This window comes from Caenorhabditis remanei, chromosome I (assembly GCF_010183535.1).
Source record: "Caenorhabditis remanei strain PX506 chromosome I, whole genome shotgun sequence".
NCBI lineage: Eukaryota > Metazoa > Nematoda > Chromadorea > Rhabditida > Rhabditidae > Caenorhabditis > Caenorhabditis remanei.
Genome location: NC_071328.1, coordinates 759,672 through 779,075, shown reverse-complemented (window position 1 = coordinate 779,075; position 19,404 = coordinate 759,672). Strand labels below are relative to the sequence as shown.

Below are 19,404 nucleotides of genomic sequence, written 5' to 3'. Positions count from 1 at the left end.
TTTTGATATGATTCTAATATTAAATATTTTAGGAAAATGAAAATTTAGGAAACGTTTGGAAAAATTTGGGTACAGTACCTAAACTATAAAAAAACTTAGAGGCCTAAATTTTCCAAACTTTTGATTTCTCTACTTTAGCCATAAAATTTTTTATTATAACCTAAAAGACTTGATTCCCGGAATTTAAGTTTCTAGGCCTTCAGGCAAGGGACTAATTTTCAAATGCTCGGATTTCTAGGCCATCACGTCAAAAAAGTTTTTAAACTAAAAAAAAAACAATTTTTGTGACCTCGAAATCTAAAAATCTGGAAAAGTTAGGCCACCAACAAAAAAATACGTCTTCGTTCCAAAACCCAAAAAACGTGCGGGGACTAGTTTTTCACCCGGTGGCCTAGAAAACCAAAACTCGGCCACTATGCTGAAAATCATCAAAGCTTCTGCCCAAACCCTTTAAAACCGCTAAAAACCTGTCAAACCCTAATTTTTAGCTAATTCTGAGTGATGGCCTAGAATTTCACTTGATGGCCTTGAAACCCAAATAACTTTTTTGCGAACAAAAACCCAAAATTTGATATTTATAAAAAAACTTTTGCACCAATAGGTTCCTAGAGGACCTAATGAAAATTTGTTTTGGTGAAAACTCTACTGTGTAAGAATTTTTTCGAACAATTTGAGTCCACTTGAGCACACTTACCCCTTCAACCTTCTTCCCGTGTTTTTTCCTATCTATCCCTCAAACCATCACTATCTTCTCCTAATTATACTAATTATACCATTTTTGCACAATTTCAGGTTCTAAAGGTAAGAAAGACACCCAACCATCAGCCGATAGGGGATACCGGTAAAAAATGTATTGGCTGAAAACGAATTTATTTTTTTGCATCGCTTAGACCATTTTATTCTTTAAAAACGCTATTTTTTGGTTATATACTTTATATACTGCAACAATATTTTTCGAAAAAAATTTCAAAAAAATTTTATACAAAAAAATAGTTTTTAAGTTTCTACTTTTTCTTTGCATGTTGCTTAAATACGCTGATTTTCTGGTTTCTCATTTTTTCTTCATTTTCCGCTTCTCCCTTCCGCCCCCACCCTTGGTTGCTTTAACAACGTTTACAGATTTAATTTTTCAACCAATTTTTCAAAAAAAAAAAAACGCGCTCTGATGATTATCAACAGAGCGCGCTTGCTATACCTGATTTTGCATTATACATAACTACTGCATGAACTACAAGCTTAGCATGACAGGGGTTACTGTAGCAAAGTTGCGTAATTTTATTTTTTGTAGACAATGGCGACGAAAAGAGCGCAAGCCGGGTTGGCGAATGCGGCGAGGACGACGTTTGCGGATACGGAACTGGTGAGTGGGTTTTGGAAGATTTCAAAGGAATTTGGGGTGGTAAAACTCAAAAAAATAGAAAAAAATCAATAATAACGCAGAAAAATTATTTTGAGCAAAAATTTTTTTTTGAAACTTTTGGACCAAATTTTTATTTTAAATCGTCAAAATTTTCAGTTTTGGGATTTTTTTCAATTTTGATTCCTTATTTCACTGAAAACCAATATCTCCCGATGTGTATTTCACGTGGACAAGTTGAATCGCAATTTTAGATCGGTCGTATCAATTTTGGCGATTTTACGGGTTTTTAATGGATTTTTACAGGTTTTTATGGATTTTTGTAGCAAATTTGAATAAAAACAATGTGATAACGTTTTTCTATAGAAAAAACCTTTTAAAAACATGAAAAACTATCAAACCGTGAACTATTTCAACATGTCCACGAGGAGTACACGAGGAGTACACCACTGGAAAATCTGGTCTCAGTGGAGCGCGCTTATAAATACATATTTACTCAAAGTCTCCGCTAAGAATCAACAGAAAAAAGTTATGAAAAAATAACTAAAAACGGACTAAAATTTGGTCCAAAATTTTGAGCTCTTAAATTTTTTCAAAAATGTTTTTTTTGGTTACTCCACGAGGAGTACGCGGAAAAAAGTTTCAGGAAAATGTTAACCACGTTTGTATCAGTCTCTTTGAGCATAATTAAGTAGCACTGAGAGAAAAAAAACAAAACTTTACATATAAAATTTTTAAGGCAAAAAAATGTTGAGCACCAAAAAATTTTCAAAATTATTTTTTGATTACTCCACGAGGACTACACGGGGAAGCATTGTAGTGATAAACACGAATAACATTTAAACCAGCTAGTATGAAGAGAACTAAACTAAACAAATTTCTGGCAAAAAATTTAGGGAAAACAATTTTAGGGCAAAAAATTTTGTAACAAAATTTTGTAACAAAATTTTTTTTGACAAAAATTTTTTCAAATTTTTTAAAGCATACAGACGTAATCCACTTCCAATTTTTCTAGAAATCGCACGTGTACAAGAAGACGCTCCAAGCTTTGATCTACCCAATCTCTGCCACGACCCCTCACAACTTCGCGACGACCACCTTCCAAACACCGACATTCTGCAACGAATGCGAGGGATTGCTATGGGGATTAGCACGACAGGGACTACGGTGTACTCAGTGTAACGTCAAAGTACACGATAAGTGTCGCGAATTGCTAAGTGCGGATTGTCTCCAACGGGCGGCCGAGAAGTCGTCGAAACACGGAGAGGCCGACAGGACACAGTCGTATCAGAATGTTATCAGGGATCGAATGATTATTCAGGAGCAGAATAAGCCGGAGATATTCGACATGATCCGAAATATATTCGATGTGCAGGAGAGCGTACAGAAGGACACGTTGAAGTCGGTGAAGGCGTCGATTCTGGAGGGAAGCAGCAAGTGGAGTGCGAAGATTACGTTGACAGGTGAGCATTTACGGTGGGGGATTGTGTAGATTTACGGGAGCCTGTTACTGGTTAATTTAAGTTTTTTTTTCAAACTTTGCAGAAAAATAAGTGAAGTTTTGAGTTTTTTATATTATTTTTTGTTAGAAATCAGGTTTTTTAAAAATATAGTGCAACATATTGTGAAGCGTGGCACATTTTACGTGAACATCGACTATTTTACGGTAATAACACATTTCGGATCAAATTTTTTATATAAAAACATTGTTTTCGCTCTTAAATTACCGAAACTTAAAGTTTAACGCGTTGTTAACCCCTGATTTCCTCAAAATGATAGATTTTCAACGTCGAATTCAGATTTCTCGTGAAATTTTGCTTCGAGACCCAATTTTTCAGGTCGTGGGCTTAAAATGTCATGCATGTTTTCTAAAATCCATTTTTTTAAGTTTTTAAAGTGTCGTAAGGTATGATGCATTGTACGCAAGCACTAAATACCGTGTTTGCGTACAATGCACAATACTTTACGACAATTTGACAAATGTGAAAACTTTTGAAAAATCCAGTGTGACCTGCTCGATATTTCAAAAACTTGATACAATGCCATAATTTACAATGACAAAATTTTACAATGACAAAATTTTACAACGACAAAATTTTACAATGCCAATTTTTGTTTCGCTGTCTAATGGTGATTTACAAGATCTGTGTAGATTTACGCTATTCCATATCAATTTACGCCGTTTTATATAAAAAAAAAGTTTCCAGTTCTGTGCGCACAAGGTCTCATCGCAAAAGACAAAACCGGCAAGAGTGATCCGTACGTGACGGCTCAAGTGGGAAAAACGAAACGAAGGACACGCACCATACACCAAGAATTGAATCCCGTCTGGAACGAGAAGTTTCATTTGTGAGTTTTCCCGTTAAAAGGGCGGAGCCTCAAGTTAATTATGATGAGTAATTACAGTGAATGTCACAACTCGACGGACCGTATCAAAGTGCGGGTGTGGGACGAGGACAACGATCTGAAGTCGAAGCTCCGTCAGAAGTTGACGCGGGAATCCGACGATTTCCTTGGACAGACTGTCATCGAGGTGCGGACACTCAGTGGAGAAATGGATGTGTGGTATAATCTCGAGAAGCGTACCGACAAATCAGCCGTCTCCGGCGCCATACGTCTCCATATCAATGTGGAGATCAAGGGAGAGGAGAAGTTGGCGCCCTATCATGTACAGTATACCTGCTTGCACGAACACTTATTCGCAGCTCACTGTGTCGATGAGGAGGTCAAATTGCCGAAGGTCAAGGGAGAGGATAGCTGGAAAGTGTGCTTTCAGGAGACGGGGCAAGAGATTTCGGATGAATTTGCGATGAGATATGGAATTGAGAGTATTTATCAGGTTATTTATTTATTTATTTATTTATTTATTGACTGGGTATAAATCAAGAAAATTAGACAGGAGACCAGATCATGCCCAGGTTGGTGCAGCAAGAGAATTGTGTGGATTTACGAGGCTAGCTGTAGATTTACGGGGGAACACGGATTTAAGTTTACGGGAGTGCGTGTAGGTTTCTTGAGGTCTAGATGTAGATTTACGAAAAAAGTTTATCGGAAACTTGTGTAAGTTTACGGACGTTAAATGTAGATTTATGGGAAATCGGCACCGATTTATGGGAAAACAGCACTGACTTGTATTTAAGGAGAGTTGAGTTTACGGGAGTTCTGTGTAGATTTACAAGACTCAATGTAGATTTACGGAGGTTGAATGTAGATTTACGGAGGCTGTAGGTAAATTTACAGACAATAAATGTAGATTTACAGGGTGTTTTGTGTAGATTTACAGAGATTGAATGTAGATTTACGGAAGTTCAATGTAGATTTACGGAGGTTGAATGTAGATTTACAGAGGTCTCGTGTAGATTTACGTATATCAAAAAGTAACAAGGTATTCTGTAGATTTATTTAGTGTAGATCTTTTTCAAAATAACTATCATTCAAAGGATCGGGGGTTCGATCCCCACAGTGGTCGAAACTTTTCGAATAATTTGTTTTCTTGTTTTTTACCCGGTTCGACGTGTAAAATAACCTAAAAATTAGTGGTTTTTGAGTGTTAGCACTTTTAGATTTGGTGTTTTGGGGGGTAAAATAAAAGATTCACAAGATTTTGTGTGTTGATTTACGGAGCCTCTATTTATAAGATAACGCGTAGATATACGGAGTCCTGTATACTTTTATAAGACTTTGGATAGATTGACGGTGCTTAGGTGTCGGTTTACGGAGCCTTAAGTGTGGATTTACGGGGGTTAGCCGTGGGTTTACGGTGCTGACTGTTGATTTACGCCGTTCCGATTCCCAAATTTTTAAAAATTCCAATAAATTCCAGGCGATGACCCATTTCGCGTGTCTCTGCACCAAGTACATGTGCGCAGGTGTCCCAGCAGTCTTGTCAACACTTCTTGCCAATATAAATGCGTAAGTTTTTGTTTCTTTTCCTGATGAATTGTTGTATGTAATCCGATACCTTTCTCTATTCCACATGATGGAAGAAAAAGGTGACGTCTTCTGGCAATAGAATAAGAATAGACACTTTTTTTGTATAGGGAGCGTCTAATCTGCTAGACAAATAGACGAAGAAATTTGTATTATTATTACTTATTTATTTTTTTATACCTTTTTGTGATATCAGAAGATTGACGTGTTAAGAAGCCATGAGGTAAGTTTTTTTGTGGGAAAATCAAAAAACAGGCTGAAAATTAGAAAAAATCCTAATTTGAGTTGAATTTTCATCATGTCCCCTTGGTGACACGTTATGTCCCAACTGTCCCAAATTTGAATTTTTCTGGTAGATCAAAACAAGGGCTATATTTTTGTAGTTGACAACTTTTCTATAACTATTCAGGCTTTTGAGATATAGCAGTTTCAGACAAAAAATGGAAAAAAAAATTCCTAAATTTTTGATGGATTTTACAGAGAAGCATTGTCAAAAACACAACTTTCAACCAACAAAATTCAAAAACTTAAAAAAGAACAACATTTGACCAAAATCCACCTAAATTTAGCCGAAAACTAGTTAAAAAATCCGCCTATTTTGACAGTTTCTAACTTTTTGAATTTTTATATAAATTTTTAAATTTTAATATTTTCTGATAGATCAAAACCGGTGCTACATTTTTGTAATTGTCAATTTTTTGATAGCTGTTCACGCTTTTGAGATATGCGCCTTTAAAGATTAGGAGACGAGAGAGCGTGCGAAACGAGGAGGGCGTCTAGCTTCTCTGCGTCTCTCCCCCTCTCTCTCTCCCCCTCTCGCGCACTCTAAAAGTAGGCTGTCTTTAAAGGTGCATATCTCAAAAATGCCAATAGTTATAGAAAAATTGTCAACTACAAAAATGGAGTTCTAGACTTGGTCTACCAGAAAAATATAAAATTGAGACAGTTGGAACATAACGTGACACCAAGAGGACATGTTAAAGTTGGGCGATTATTTTCTTATTTTCTGGTTTTTATGAAAGTTGTGAAGGGATTTCAAAGTCCGCAAAATCCTTAAAATCTATCTTTACCAATAACTTGATTCGACGTCTTGACTTCCATTCGAAATTTTTAACTCAAAATAGGTTTTTTTTCTAATTTTCATGCGGATTTTTAGAATTTTAGTCTTATTGACGCTGTCTCAAAGAACTCCTTTTTCCAGCTACTACGCTCACACCACCGCCACATCCGCCGTCTCAGCTCCGGATAGGTTTGCCGCTTCTAATTTTGGAAAAGAGCGATTCGTGAAGCTACTCGACCAACTGCACAACAGCCTACGGATAGATCTGTCCGCGTATAGGGTGAGTATTTCTACTAGTACGCTTCTCGCAACCGCGCCCTACTGAAACCAAAGAAAAATTGTGTGCGAAACTGAGAGATTCAGAGAAAAAGAGAAATTTTTCAAGAGGATTTCGGTGGAGCGCAGGTGTATGTCCTGTCCCAAGATAATATACGTAATTTGTTATTCTTCTTATTCTTCCAACCCACGGATACAAATTCCCATGTAACCTACGTAGGTCGCGCCTAGAGAATTCCCACACACTGCTTATATGAGTTTCAGATTTTTTTTGTGTTGACAACATATGTATTATTACTTTTATTATATCATATATGGTTTCTAAGCCTCCATTCTGAAATTCTTACGTCACCGGACACCCCCCCCCCCCTCCCATTTCGAAAAGTTTACGATATGGTAAGTTTCCGGTTTTTTTTTTCAAAAGTCACAAAAAATGTTCCGGGTTTTGAGAAAAAATAACAAAACAACATACGCTAGCGGCCTAACTTCCCAAATTTTGATTTTTCTAGGCCACAAGCACGTTTCCTCAAAAATAATCCTTTATTGACGTAAGTGAAACCCTAGAAAACTGACTTCCTTGCATTTTTTTATGAGAATTAGTCAAATTTTTGGAGTATTGTTCTTATAATCAATGTTTCGAATTTTTTGGTAGTTTTGCAAGGATTTGAGATATGAGTTTTTAAAATTCTGTTATTTTAGTGGAAAAAATTGATGAAGTTTGAGATTTCCGTCCCGGAGCTACTTCTAAACCAGTTTTCTCCAAAATCCTGAAAATCACTTAAAATGCAAAAAAAATGGCAGTAAAATCAGTGAATTTTAACATAAAAACCAACATAAAAGTTAGAAGTAAGCCTATTTTGAGTTAAAAATTTCGATTTTTATTGAAAAATCGCTCAACTTTAACATGTCCCTTGGTGTCACATCATGTCCCAACTGTCCCAAATTTATATTTTTCTGGTAGATCACAGTCTGGGCTTTATTTTTGTAGTGGACAATTTTTTGATAACACTTCACGTTTTTGAGATATCCGCCTTTAAAGATAGGCGCCCACAACGGGGGACAGAGAGAGAGACGCAGACAGTCAGACGCTTTTGTTTCTCTGCGTCTCTCCTATCAGGTTGTTAACTTTAAAGGCGCATATCTCAAAAGCGTGAAAAGCTATCAAAAAGTTGTCAACTACAAAAATATAGCGCTGGATTTGGTCTACAAGAAAATGTTAAAAATTTTCAAGTTGTGGCAAAATTCGAAAAGTTAGAAGCTGTCGAAATATGCGTATTTTTGACTAGTTTTTGACTGATTTTGGTGGATTTTGGTCGAATTTTTGTTATTTTTAAATTTTTAACTTTGTTGGTCGAATATAGTGTTTTTGACGGTGTTTCTCTGTAAAATCCATCAAAAAACTGGAAAAAAGTCAACTGTGCTCAACAGTGGTAACGTGACGGAATCTCAAAACCTGACAGTCAGCCGCTCTTGTTTCTCTGCATGTCTCCTCCCACTTTTGAAGACGCATATCTCAAAAGCTTGAGGAGATAGATGGAAATTGTCAACTACAAAAATGAAGCCCTGATTTTGATCTACCAGACAAATCTAAACTTGGGACAGTTGGGACATAACGTGACACCAAGGGGACATCTCAAAGTTGTGCTATTTTTCAATGAAAATCAAAATTTTTAACGAAAATCAGTTTTTTTTTTTGAAATGTTTATAGCTCAAAGAGGGTTTCGTGACGGGATTTCAGTTTTCAGCAATTTTTCACAAAGATTATCCAGAGAACACCCCGTTCCACACGTATTTCCTCTTCTTTTCCCACCAAAAGATGCACATCTCTCTCTCTCTCTCTCTCGATTTTTGCCACATAATTCATTCACTAATCGGGGTGTGTCTCTCTTCCTTTTTCCTTCTTCAATATTAGATATATGTCCCTCTATCTCTTTTCTCAGAATACATATGTATCCTTCCATCCCCTTTTTTCCACCACTCCTCACAGCTCTTAGTTGCCGGGGGAAACCGAGAGAAGTGTCTTCCCCCCCCCTTTTTCTGGCTACTCTCAATCCTTCCCCGTTTTTCCCTATTTCCTAGCATGTCTTATGTCTTTTTAAATGAGATTTGACGGCGAAAAAAGGGCAATTTCGGAATTGTTTGTCAATGGGAGGAATGAGATCTTCAGAGGGAGGGGGGGGGGGGGGGATATTGAAATTTGTACGCGTCATTTTGTTTGAGATGCCCCCCTCCCTTTTTTTGGTGTTCCTGGTTTAAAATTGAATTTTAGAGATTCTGAAGACGTCTAGATTCTGAATTGACAATTATATTGGTTAGGGCTAGTTTTTTTCATACTTCCAAACCAGGCCGAACCGGGCCGACCCGGGCCGGCTCGTAACTCGCTTCAAACTCAATATTATGATTTGAAAAATATACCAAAATGTAGATCTCGACGAGTTCTATGTCACTGACATAATACGGACCGAATGTCTATTCGTTAATGTGCCGCGGGCCGTGCTAGAATGGCTTTTTGGTCATTTTCGCGTTTTTTGGCACTTTTTCCCAGCCCGCGGCACATTAACGAATAGCCATCCGGCCCGTATGATATCAGTGACATAGAACTCGTCGAGATCTACATTTTGGTATATTTTTCAAATCATAATATTGAGTTTGAAGCGAGTTACAGATTTTTTAAATCATAAAAACACTTTAAAAAATTTTTTTTGAAACTTATCTCAAAATGACCGCCATTTTTTACCGAACAGTAGTGATTTGAATGCTCAAAGTGCTCGTAGCAGGGTTTTAGACGCAGTTTAAGTTTTTAACCTTAGCAAAAATATGACTCGTAAGTTTTACAGATTACATATATCACAATCACACAATCCGCTATTTTTCAGCGATTTTATCAATGCTATATGTTTTTTTTTAGTAAAAACGGTCTGAAATCGGAGGTTTCTTGAGTTTTTAGCGCAAATCAAAATGTTGTGTCAAAACCTTTGTACCACGAGTAAAAAAACGCGTCCAAACATTTTCGAGCGATTTTTTGGCTGAGACGTAAAAGCTAAAAATTTTAAGGCTTAGAAAAAGATTTTTTAAAAATTTTATGTTTTTAACTTCATGTCTATTACCATTGGTTGCAAATTTGAGCCTTTTGTGCTAAGGACCAAGTCGGAATTGTTATAGGCACAGATTTACGGAAGTGCTTGCAAAAAATTTCTAAAATTGAAATTTCAAGAAGACATATAAGCTTCCCGTGACATACAACAAGTAGACTGACAAAATTTTGAGCATAGCCTAAAAAACTTGAGGTCTGATGCTCCTTCTTTGAGATGATATCCAAAGTTTTCAAAATTTTCAAAAATAATTTTATGATAAGCCTATTGTCGAGACACTTCAAGTTTGTGCAGGCTTAACATTTTCATCAGAACGGTGTGGAGCCTAAACTTTTTAAAATTAACTTTTTTAATTTTTTTCAGTTTCTGAGTGACAGTGGCACAAAATTCCAAAACTCTAATATTTCAAAATTTGCCTTAAAATGTCCGCCATTTTTTTTGGCGATTCTAAGAGTAGTGATTTCAAAACTCAAAGTGCTCATAACCGGGTTTTAGACACAATTTAAGTTTTTGAGCTTACAAGGGAATTTTTTGGGTCGCAAGTTTGGAATCGTTCCAAATTGTTACCTAGTTTTAAGGACACTTTATTAGGCATATCCCAAATTTTTGTGTTGTGCTCGTTAATTGCCGCTGAGAAAAACCGTCTTCATCTCTGGTTTTGCAAGCCATTTTTCGGCTTTTACAGCGTTTCACTACAGGAGTGACCTTTTGAGACTGTTTTTCTCAGCGACAAGTGACGAGCACAAAACAAAAATTTGGGATATGCCTATTCAAGCAGTCCTTAATACCTGGTAGCAATTTGGAACGATTCCAAACTTGCGACCCCTTGGGGTTCCCTTGTTAGCAAAATATTGGTGGTCATAGCCTACATACCGTATGACACTACTCATTTTCAACTTCTCCTCAAAGTAAATCCGAGCAAATCCTCCATATCTCAAAAATCCCCATGTGCTAACCTTTCTTTTGATAATCTATAATCCCCTTTCGTTTTTGATTATCATTCTCCTCTCAAAGTGATTGAGTACTCAATCAAAGAGTACTCACAGAAATAGACATCTTAATGCTTCCATTCAATTCTCTCTCACGTGAGAAGAATCTCTGCGTCTCTCCAATCTCTCGTCTTCTAAGGATTTCGTCATTAGGAATAGACAAATTCTGAAAATCTTGTCGATTCGAATTGACAATTTTTTTTTTGTTGAAAAAAGCGTAGTTTGTCTTCTGTTTCATTGAACTAAACACTAAGCACACCCACTAGAAAAAAGAAGATGTCATTGAAATTCAAAACTCTTTTTCGCTCTCGACTCGACCCACCACCACCCACAACTTTTTGGGTCAACCCATAGTAAAATGCATAATATAAAAGAGGTGGGAAGAAAGTGGTCGGTCACTTTGGAAGCATTCTTTTGGAGCGTTTGTGTTGGATTTTTTTGACGCAGCAGCGCCTTATAAACATTTTGAGAATGGCGCAAAACTACAAAGCTTCTCAGTAGGGCGCACTTGCATATCTTAAATTGCAGATGTCTACTTTTGGTACTAAAAAAAATTGTCAAATTTTGACTCTAACGCCTTAAAAATTTGATACCCCCCGGTGGCCAAGGAGTTTTAGAGTTTTAAAAATTTTCCTAGGCCATGTCCACCAAATTTTTTTTGCTAAGCCTAAAAACTTAAATTGCGTCTAAAACCATGTTATGAGCATTTTGAGCATTGAAATCACTACTGTTGGAATCGGAGAAAAATTGCGGTCATTTTAAGATAAAATTTCAAAAATAAATTTGAAAAATTGAGTTTTTACGTTTCAGGCAAAAAAAAGCGGTAGAAAAGTTTTGAGCGCGTTTTTTTAACTCGCGATACAAAATTTTTGACAAAAGTTTCAATTCGCGCTAAAAACTCATGAAACCCGATTTCAGACCGTTTTTACTGAAAAACATCATCATTTCTGAAATCGCTAGCGCTTTTTTGCCTAAACCGTCAATTTATTAACTAAAAAAAATTTAGTTAAAAAAAAATTAATTTGGAATGACCGTAATGTTTTGCCGATTCTAACAGTAGCAATTTCAATGCACAAAGTGCTCAAAACAGGGTTTTAGACGCAATTTAAGTTTTTAAGCTTAGCAAAAAATTTTTTGAGTTTTACGTTTCAGACAAAAAAAATCATTAGAAAAACATTGAAAGCGTATTTTACTTGTGACAAAATTTTTGAAAAAATATTTGAATTTGCGCTAAAAACCCAGGAAGCCTGACCGTTTTAGATCGTTTTTACTGAATAAATAAAACTTCAAATAGCACCTCTGCAAGATCAATAAGAACTGATCATTCAGAAGAATAAATAACAAAAAAGAAATAAATATTATCAGAAGAAGATTAATTCCTTCCCCTTTTCCACTAACATTCGTCATATCCCCCTCCCCCCCCTCATCCACTTCTTATCCTCTTCAACTAAATTCAATTTCTTCTCTTCTTCCTTCCTGCTCATTTCTTTCCTTTTTCCCACTTGGCTTACTAAATCTTGTCTCCATCTTCTCGCCCCTTTTGGTCAGAGACTGCACTCCCCCCGCCCCTCCTTCAACTATTCTGACACATTTTCGAAAACACTTGACACCCTCCTACAATTTTTGTGAAAAGACAAGGAGAACTTCCTGCGCTTTTTGGTGTCTTTTGCTTTGTTGGACTTTATGATCTGCAAGTTAACCGCAGATTTTTGGGTGAAAAACACTCGACAATTCTGAATTTCGAGGTTATTTGGCACGTAAAAGTCGAAAAAAGCAAGCAAAAAAAGATTTCTAAAGTTTTGACCACCACGGGGATTGAACCCCCGACCCTTTGAGCGATAAGCCTCGTTACCTTAACCACTCGGCCAGAAACAAAATTTTTCGAAAAATCACAATTTTTGGGTGAAAAAATTGCTATTTAATGTGGGCGGTCTCTACTAAGACGGTTTGTTAAGTGACCCTACTTTTTAGCTCTGCACAGTTCATACAACTGCGCTCCACCGAAATACTCTCGAAAAAATGTCTCAATTTCACACACATTTTCCTTCGGTTTCGGTAGAACGCGGTTGTAAGAAGCCTGGTATGCTATTATATACTGACAAAAGAATCCAGGACCATGCAAGAGCGCTCAATTGGCCTGTCAAAAATAAAAATTTGAAAATTTGAATTCCAGAATCATTTCCCGTCATCGTCACCGGCGAAACTCCAAGATCTCAAGTCGACCGTCGACCTCTTGACTTCGATCACGTTCTTTCGTATGAAAGTGAGTTTTTCTTTTTAATTAGGGATGATTATAGTGGAAAATGTGAAAAATCCTCCAAAAAATTATGTTTGAATTTCCAAGAAAATAGCTAATTTTAAGGTGACCTACAGACAGATTTAGACTAATTTGAAATTAAGTGTTTCGTGAAGGTCAAAAAACTCTATTACGCTGGTTAGTCACTTTTCATATACCAAAAAATGGCAAAACTCTCATAAAAATCTATCAACTTTGACATGTCCCCTTGGTGTCATATGATGTCCCAACTGTCCCAAATTTATATTTTTCTGGTAGATCACGTCCTTATCTCAATTTTTGTGGTTGACAACTTTTTGATAGCTCTTCACGCTTTTGAGATATGCGCCTTCTAAGTAAGGTACTTGGGCGGAGAGACGCAGAGAAACGAGAGCGGCTGACTGTCTGCGTCTCTCCCTTCCTTCTCTCTCGAGTCGCTCTCCAGGTACCTATTTTTAAAGGCGCATATCTCAAAATCCTGAAGAGCTATTGAAAAACTGTCAACTACAAAAATGTAGCCCTGTTTTTGATCTACCAGAAAAATGTAAATTTGGGAGTGTTGGGACATAACGTGACACTAAGGGGACATGTCAAAGTTACCGATTTTTAACGTTTTTCGCGAAAGTTTCGGAATTTTCGATTCTTGTGACGGAACCTTGAAGTAATTTACCTTAACACCTATTTTTCCAGGTTCTCGAATTGGCGAGCCCCCCGCGAGCGTCGAACGTCGTTCGCGAATGCGCAAAGGCTTGCATGCAGCAAACCTACCAGCTGATGTTCGAATCATGCGCCGAACAATTCCCGATTCTGGACACCTCTGTCCAATTCTGGTACGAATTCATCGACTACATCATGCGAGTGATCGAGGAGGATCAGAAGAACTACACGCCCGCGTTGAATCAATTCCCACAGGAGTTGAACGTCGGTCAACTCTCCGCTGATACCCTCTGGACACTTTATAAGACAGATTTGAGGATGGCGTTGGAAGAACATGCGCAGAAGAAGAAGTGCAAGACACCCGAGTACATGAATTTGTATTTCAAAGTGAAAGGGTTCTATTTCAAGTATGTGGCCGAGTTGCAGTCGTATAAGACGAGTATTCCCGAGTTCCCTGCATGGTTCATTCCGTTTGTGATGGATTGGTTGAATGAGAATGACGAACACTCGATGGATATTCTCAGGAATGCTTATAATGTGTAAGTCAGGGCAAATATCAATTTGGGAAGCCCTTCAGTAGCTTTTTGAGTCGCTACGCAGCCAAATATTGTCCCCTGCGAGTATTTCACATTGGTTTAGAGTTCAGTGACTGCTAATTATGTAGATAGATGAAATGACTCCGTATATTTTTGAGTCGCTACGCAGCCAAATACTGATCCTCGCTGGTTAGGCTTAGGCTTAGGACATTGTTAGTTTAAAAACCGCTGCTTAGTTTGGGCGGTGCTCAGAAAAGTAAAAAATAAAGAATTCTGCGATATTTTATCATATGGCGCTGCTTAAGGAGCGGCATAGGTGCTTAGGAGCTGCTTAACTTACGTTTTTTGCAAAAAATAAACAAATACAAGCATTCCAACTAAGAATACGAAAATTTTCAACATGGAATAGCGTAAATCTACACAGATTTTGTAAATCGACACTAGACAGCTTAAATAAGCACAAAGTGTTGTAAATTTATAGCGTAAATCTACAAAAGATCCCGTAAATCTGCATAATCTTCCGTTAATCTTCATTAATATTTTTAAATTACAGCTCTATAGGTTTTTTAAGGTATAACAATTTGAGAAAACTTAATAAAGAAAGAGTTTTCCGAAAAATGAAAAGTTCGATTTCCACTGAAAAATAGCTCAACTTCAACATGTCCCCTTGGAGTGACGTTCTGTCCGAACTGTCCCAAATTTATATTTTTCTGAAAGTTCAGAAACAGGGCTACATTTTTGTAGTTGACAACTTCTCTCTATCTATTTGCGCTTTTGAGATATGTGCCTTTAAAGTTAGGCACTTGGGAGGAGAGACGCAGAGAAACGAGAGCGTCTGACTGTCTGCGTCTCCTGCCCCCCCCCCCCCCCTGGATTTACCTATCTTTAAAGGCGCATATCTCAAAAGCGTGAATAGCTACCAAAAAGTTGTCAACTACAAAAATAGAGCTCTGGATTTGATCTACCAGAAAAGTGCAATTTTGGAAAAAATGGATTGGAAATAGCGCCGTGACGGAGTCTCGAACTTTATCCATTTTTTAAAACTAAAATCAGAAATAACTTTCCAATTTTTCCAGCGACAAAGCGGACAACTTCCCTCAAACCTCCGAGCACACCAAATTCTCCAACAGTGTCGTCGACGTGTTCACCCAACTCAACGCCGCCTTAAAACTCCTCAAACAAATGGACTGTCCGAACCCAGAAGTCGCCGCGGACATGATGAAACGGTTCAGCAAGACTCTTAACAAAGTGCTGCTCGCCTACGCAGACATGGTCCAAAAGGATTTCCCGAAGTTCGCACATGACGAGAAGCTCGCCTGTATTCTGATGAACAATGTGCAACAACTCAGAGTGCAACTTGAGAAAATCTATGAGACTATGGGCGGTACGGAGTTGGACGAGCATATCGGACAGGTGTTGACTGTCCTTCAAAAGAAGTTGAACTCAGTTCTCGATAAGCTCTCCGCAGAATTTGTGGCCACTTTGGAGCCTCATATCCACGAACAGACGATAAAACTAGGTATGCTCTTGGTGAAAATCAAAGGACCACAGTTACAAAAGACACAAGTGCAACCGGAAGCCGATGCGGTCCTGGAACCCCTTATGGATCTTCTAGAAGGATCTTTAAGAAGATACGCCGATCAGTGTGAGAAGACTGTGCTGAAATATATTCTGAAGGAGTTATGGAAGATAACTATTGTGAATATGGAGAAACGAGTCGTCCTGCCACCGCTATCCGATAAAGCGCTCCTAAAAGCTCTACCCAACGCGAAAATTGGAGATGTCACGAAACTTATGTCTACTAACATCACAAGTATAAAGAATATGAACGCGGTGAAGGAGATGATGGATATAGCCAAAGAATCTGAAAAGTCTTTGACACCCAAACAGTGTACGGTACTTGACTGCGCGTTGGACGCTATTAAAGACAGTTTCCACGCGTCGGGCAAGGGATTGAAGAAGTCGTTCTTTGAAAAGTCGCCAGAATTGCAGTCGCTGAAGTATGCGTTGAGTTTGTACACCCAGACGACGGAGCAGCTTATCAAGACGTTCATTACAAGTCAGAGGCAGCAAGGTGGGTGGTTTAGAGTCGCTACGCAGTGAAACTTAGAAATCTAGAGTCGCTACTCAGCGAAATTAAGAAACTCCGTATCTTGAGTCGCCATGCAGCGAAATTTATCAATTTTGGATTTTTTGACTGAAAATAAATCTTTCGTCAATTTTTGATGATTTTCATGCAAAAATTCGGTAAAAACGCCGAAAAAGTCAAATTTTCGACCGCTAATTGAAGATTTTAACTAAATTTTAGCACTACAATGTGCTTATGCAGATTTTTCAGCAAAAATACCAAATTTCTACACATTTTTCGAGCTGAAAATGAAAAAAAATCCGATTTTCTGATTTTCTGAACAATTTTTGTCACTTTCAGCAATTTTTAAACTTAAAATCGATCTAAAAATATAGTTTTTGGGCTTAAAAAACCGAAAAAATCAGATTTTTCAACGAAAATTTCAATTCCAGGCTAAAAATTACATTTTCTACGTATTTTTCGTGCTGAAAGTGTCAAAATTTTTAAATTTTCAGCTCTAACACGGGTCGAATCAATCTTAAATTTTTGAAATTTTCAGATCTACCGAGCCAAGAGCAACCGGTTGGAGAAGTCAGTGTACAAGTCGACTTGTTCAGTCATCCAGGCACCGGCGAGCAGAAGGTTACCGTTAAAAGTGAGTGTACTTTTTGACTTACTCCGTATCGTTTTGAGTCGCTACGCAGTCGAATTTTGACTAGGGTACTTGTAACTGGTTAGGCATAAGTCTTTTCATCGATTTGAGACTTTCAAAGACGTCCGAGGCGCACCAGTCAGCAGAAAAAGACCAAAACTTGGCTCAAAATACACAATTTTCAGATTTTTCCGAAAAAACGTCAAAAGCGCGCCAGCCTCGAAAAAAGTCGGAGAATCCAAACAACTAATCAAAAACTCAGTTTTTCCAAAAGCCGATTCCGTATCCTTTTGAGTCGCTACGCAGCCAACTGTAATCAAGTTATGTCAAAATACACTATGCATCTTTTGAGTCGCTACGCAGTCTAACCACCACCGCTATTACTCAAATTTCCAGTTCTCGCCGCGAACGACCTCCGTTGGCAGACATCCTCCGCCTTCAAACCGTTCGTCGAGGTTCATCTCGTCGGTCCCCATCTATCCGACAAAAAACGCAAGTGTGCGACGAAAAGTAAACCCGGCAACTGGGCTCCGAAGTTCAATGAGACATTCCATTTGTGAGTTTACGCTCGTAAATCTACACAGGACTACTGTAACCATACATATTTTAGCTTCCTCGGCAACGAAGGAGAGCCCGAGCACTACGAGCTCATGTTCCAGGTCAAAGACTACTGTTTCGCCCGTGAAGACCGTATTGTGGGCGTCGGCGTCCTACAGTTGTCGGCTGTCGTTGATCAAGGTACTGTAGCACACAAAAGGATTACTGTAGCATCAAAAAAATTTAAAATTTTCAGCGGGATCGTGCGCGATGTGGGTCCAACTCGGCACTCGTCTTCATATCGACGAGACCGGACTCATTTTGTTAAGGATTCTATCGCAACGACAGACTGATGAGGTAGGGTTTGGAAAATGTCACAAATCTTGAGTCGCTACGCAACGAAACTTAGAATTTTCCATAATTTGAGTCGCTACGCAGCGAAATTTAGAAACTCCGTATCTTAGGGTCGCGCAATCCCAAGTTCGCTATCTTCGCTATCTTTGCTATTTTGAGTCGCTATCTTGAGTCGCTATCTTCGCTATCATCGCTATCATCGCTATCATCGCTATCTTCACTATCATCGTTATCATCGCTATCGTTGCTATCTTGAGTCGCTATCTTTGCTATCATCGCTATCTTCGCTATCTTCGCTATCCTCGCTATCATAGATATCTTCGCTATCTTCGCTATCTTTGCTATCTTCGCTATATTTGCTATTTTGAGTCGCTATCTTGAGTCGCTATCTTTGCTATCTTCGCTATCATCGCTATCCTCGCTATCCTTGCTATCCTCGCTATCATCGTTATCATCGCTATCCTCGCTATCATTCCCATTCGTTTCGTTTCCAGATAGCAAAAGATTTCGTCCGTCTCAAAACCGAATGCCGTTACGAAACGGAAACCGTGATGGCGGCGTCCGCCTCCAGCCAAAACATCAATCGATCGTGATTCAAGTGCCTTCATCCCGACCAAAAGCAATAACTTTTTGATCTACATCCTCCCTCGATTATCGATTACCTGTAAATTTTGTCTTTTTCTTTGTTTTCTTTTTCTTTATCCCCAGATTTCTAATTTCTAAAAATTTAATAATTCAAATCATTTTCCTCCCTCTTTCTCACCTTTCGATCAAAATGGGTTCCCCTCTTTCTAATTGACCAATCATTGACATTCTAGCGAGATTTTTTATTTTAATGGTTTTTCAGGTCAAAAATCCAAAATGTTATCTGAAAATTCCCGAATTCCCTTTTTGACCGTTGCTTTTCATGTGCCTTTTCCTTTTGATGAGATTTTCAAAAGATAATAACCGTTTTGTTTTAAATGGAATATACAGATTTTTAATAAAGTTTTATGGAATTATAAAACTATTTCAGTTTTTATTTGATTTGATTTGATGTGCAGTCGAAAAACGTTACTTTGAACACTTTTTACGGTATTCACTACCTGATTCATCATTTTACCATTACAACACCCTGATTCTTACAGTAAGACTTATTTGGTAGCTCCTAGGACTTATTCGCACGACACGCTTCTTACAATTGCGCTCTACCGAAACCCAAGAAAATTGTGTGCGAATATGAGAGACGCAGAGAAAAAGAGACATTTCTCAAGGAGATTTCGGTGGAGCGCAGTTGTAATCACTGTACAGAGCTATTAGGTCAAACACTCAAGTAATCTACGTCCCTCTTACAAAGTTTGCAAAAATTTTGCAGTAACGAACCCACAGCCCTACGACTACTAGGCGCGCCCACAATTACTGCACTTCCGATGGTTGGAAAATGTAGAGATAGGTTGTGGTAGGCACTTCGGCAGATCGTGTGTCTAGCTTAATATGAAAAAGTTTGACGGCTCATAACTCGGCCCAGGGAATCATTTTGCAGACTTTTATTGCAGATTTGAAATCCTTAAGGTCAAAAGTACCTATGGTCAAGTTTATAGAAAAAATTCAACTCGACTAGTTAAGTCAAAACAATCGACTT

The 19,404-nt window shown here is 38.0% G+C and overlaps 1 protein-coding gene across 1 annotated transcript; it reads left to right on the top strand.

Annotated features, from left to right (window-relative positions):
• Nucleotides 1-1,291: 1,291 nt before the first annotated feature.
• Nucleotides 1,292-18,376, top strand: GCK72_000104 (uncharacterized protein; the record flags this gene model as incomplete). The annotated part of the gene is made up of 14 exons (XM_053722268.1): nucleotides 1,292-1,360; nucleotides 2,373-2,820; nucleotides 3,565-3,706; nucleotides 3,764-4,196; nucleotides 5,181-5,269; nucleotides 6,489-6,627; nucleotides 12,878-12,967; nucleotides 13,670-14,175; nucleotides 15,249-16,246; nucleotides 16,800-16,895; nucleotides 17,289-17,448; nucleotides 17,503-17,630; nucleotides 17,686-17,786; nucleotides 18,278-18,376. The coding sequence occupies 14 exons, from the start codon at nucleotides 1,292-1,294 to the stop codon at nucleotides 18,374-18,376; spliced, it is 3,498 nt and encodes a 1,165-aa protein (XP_053590913.1).
• Between the last annotated feature and the right edge of the window lie 1,028 nt (nucleotides 18,377-19,404).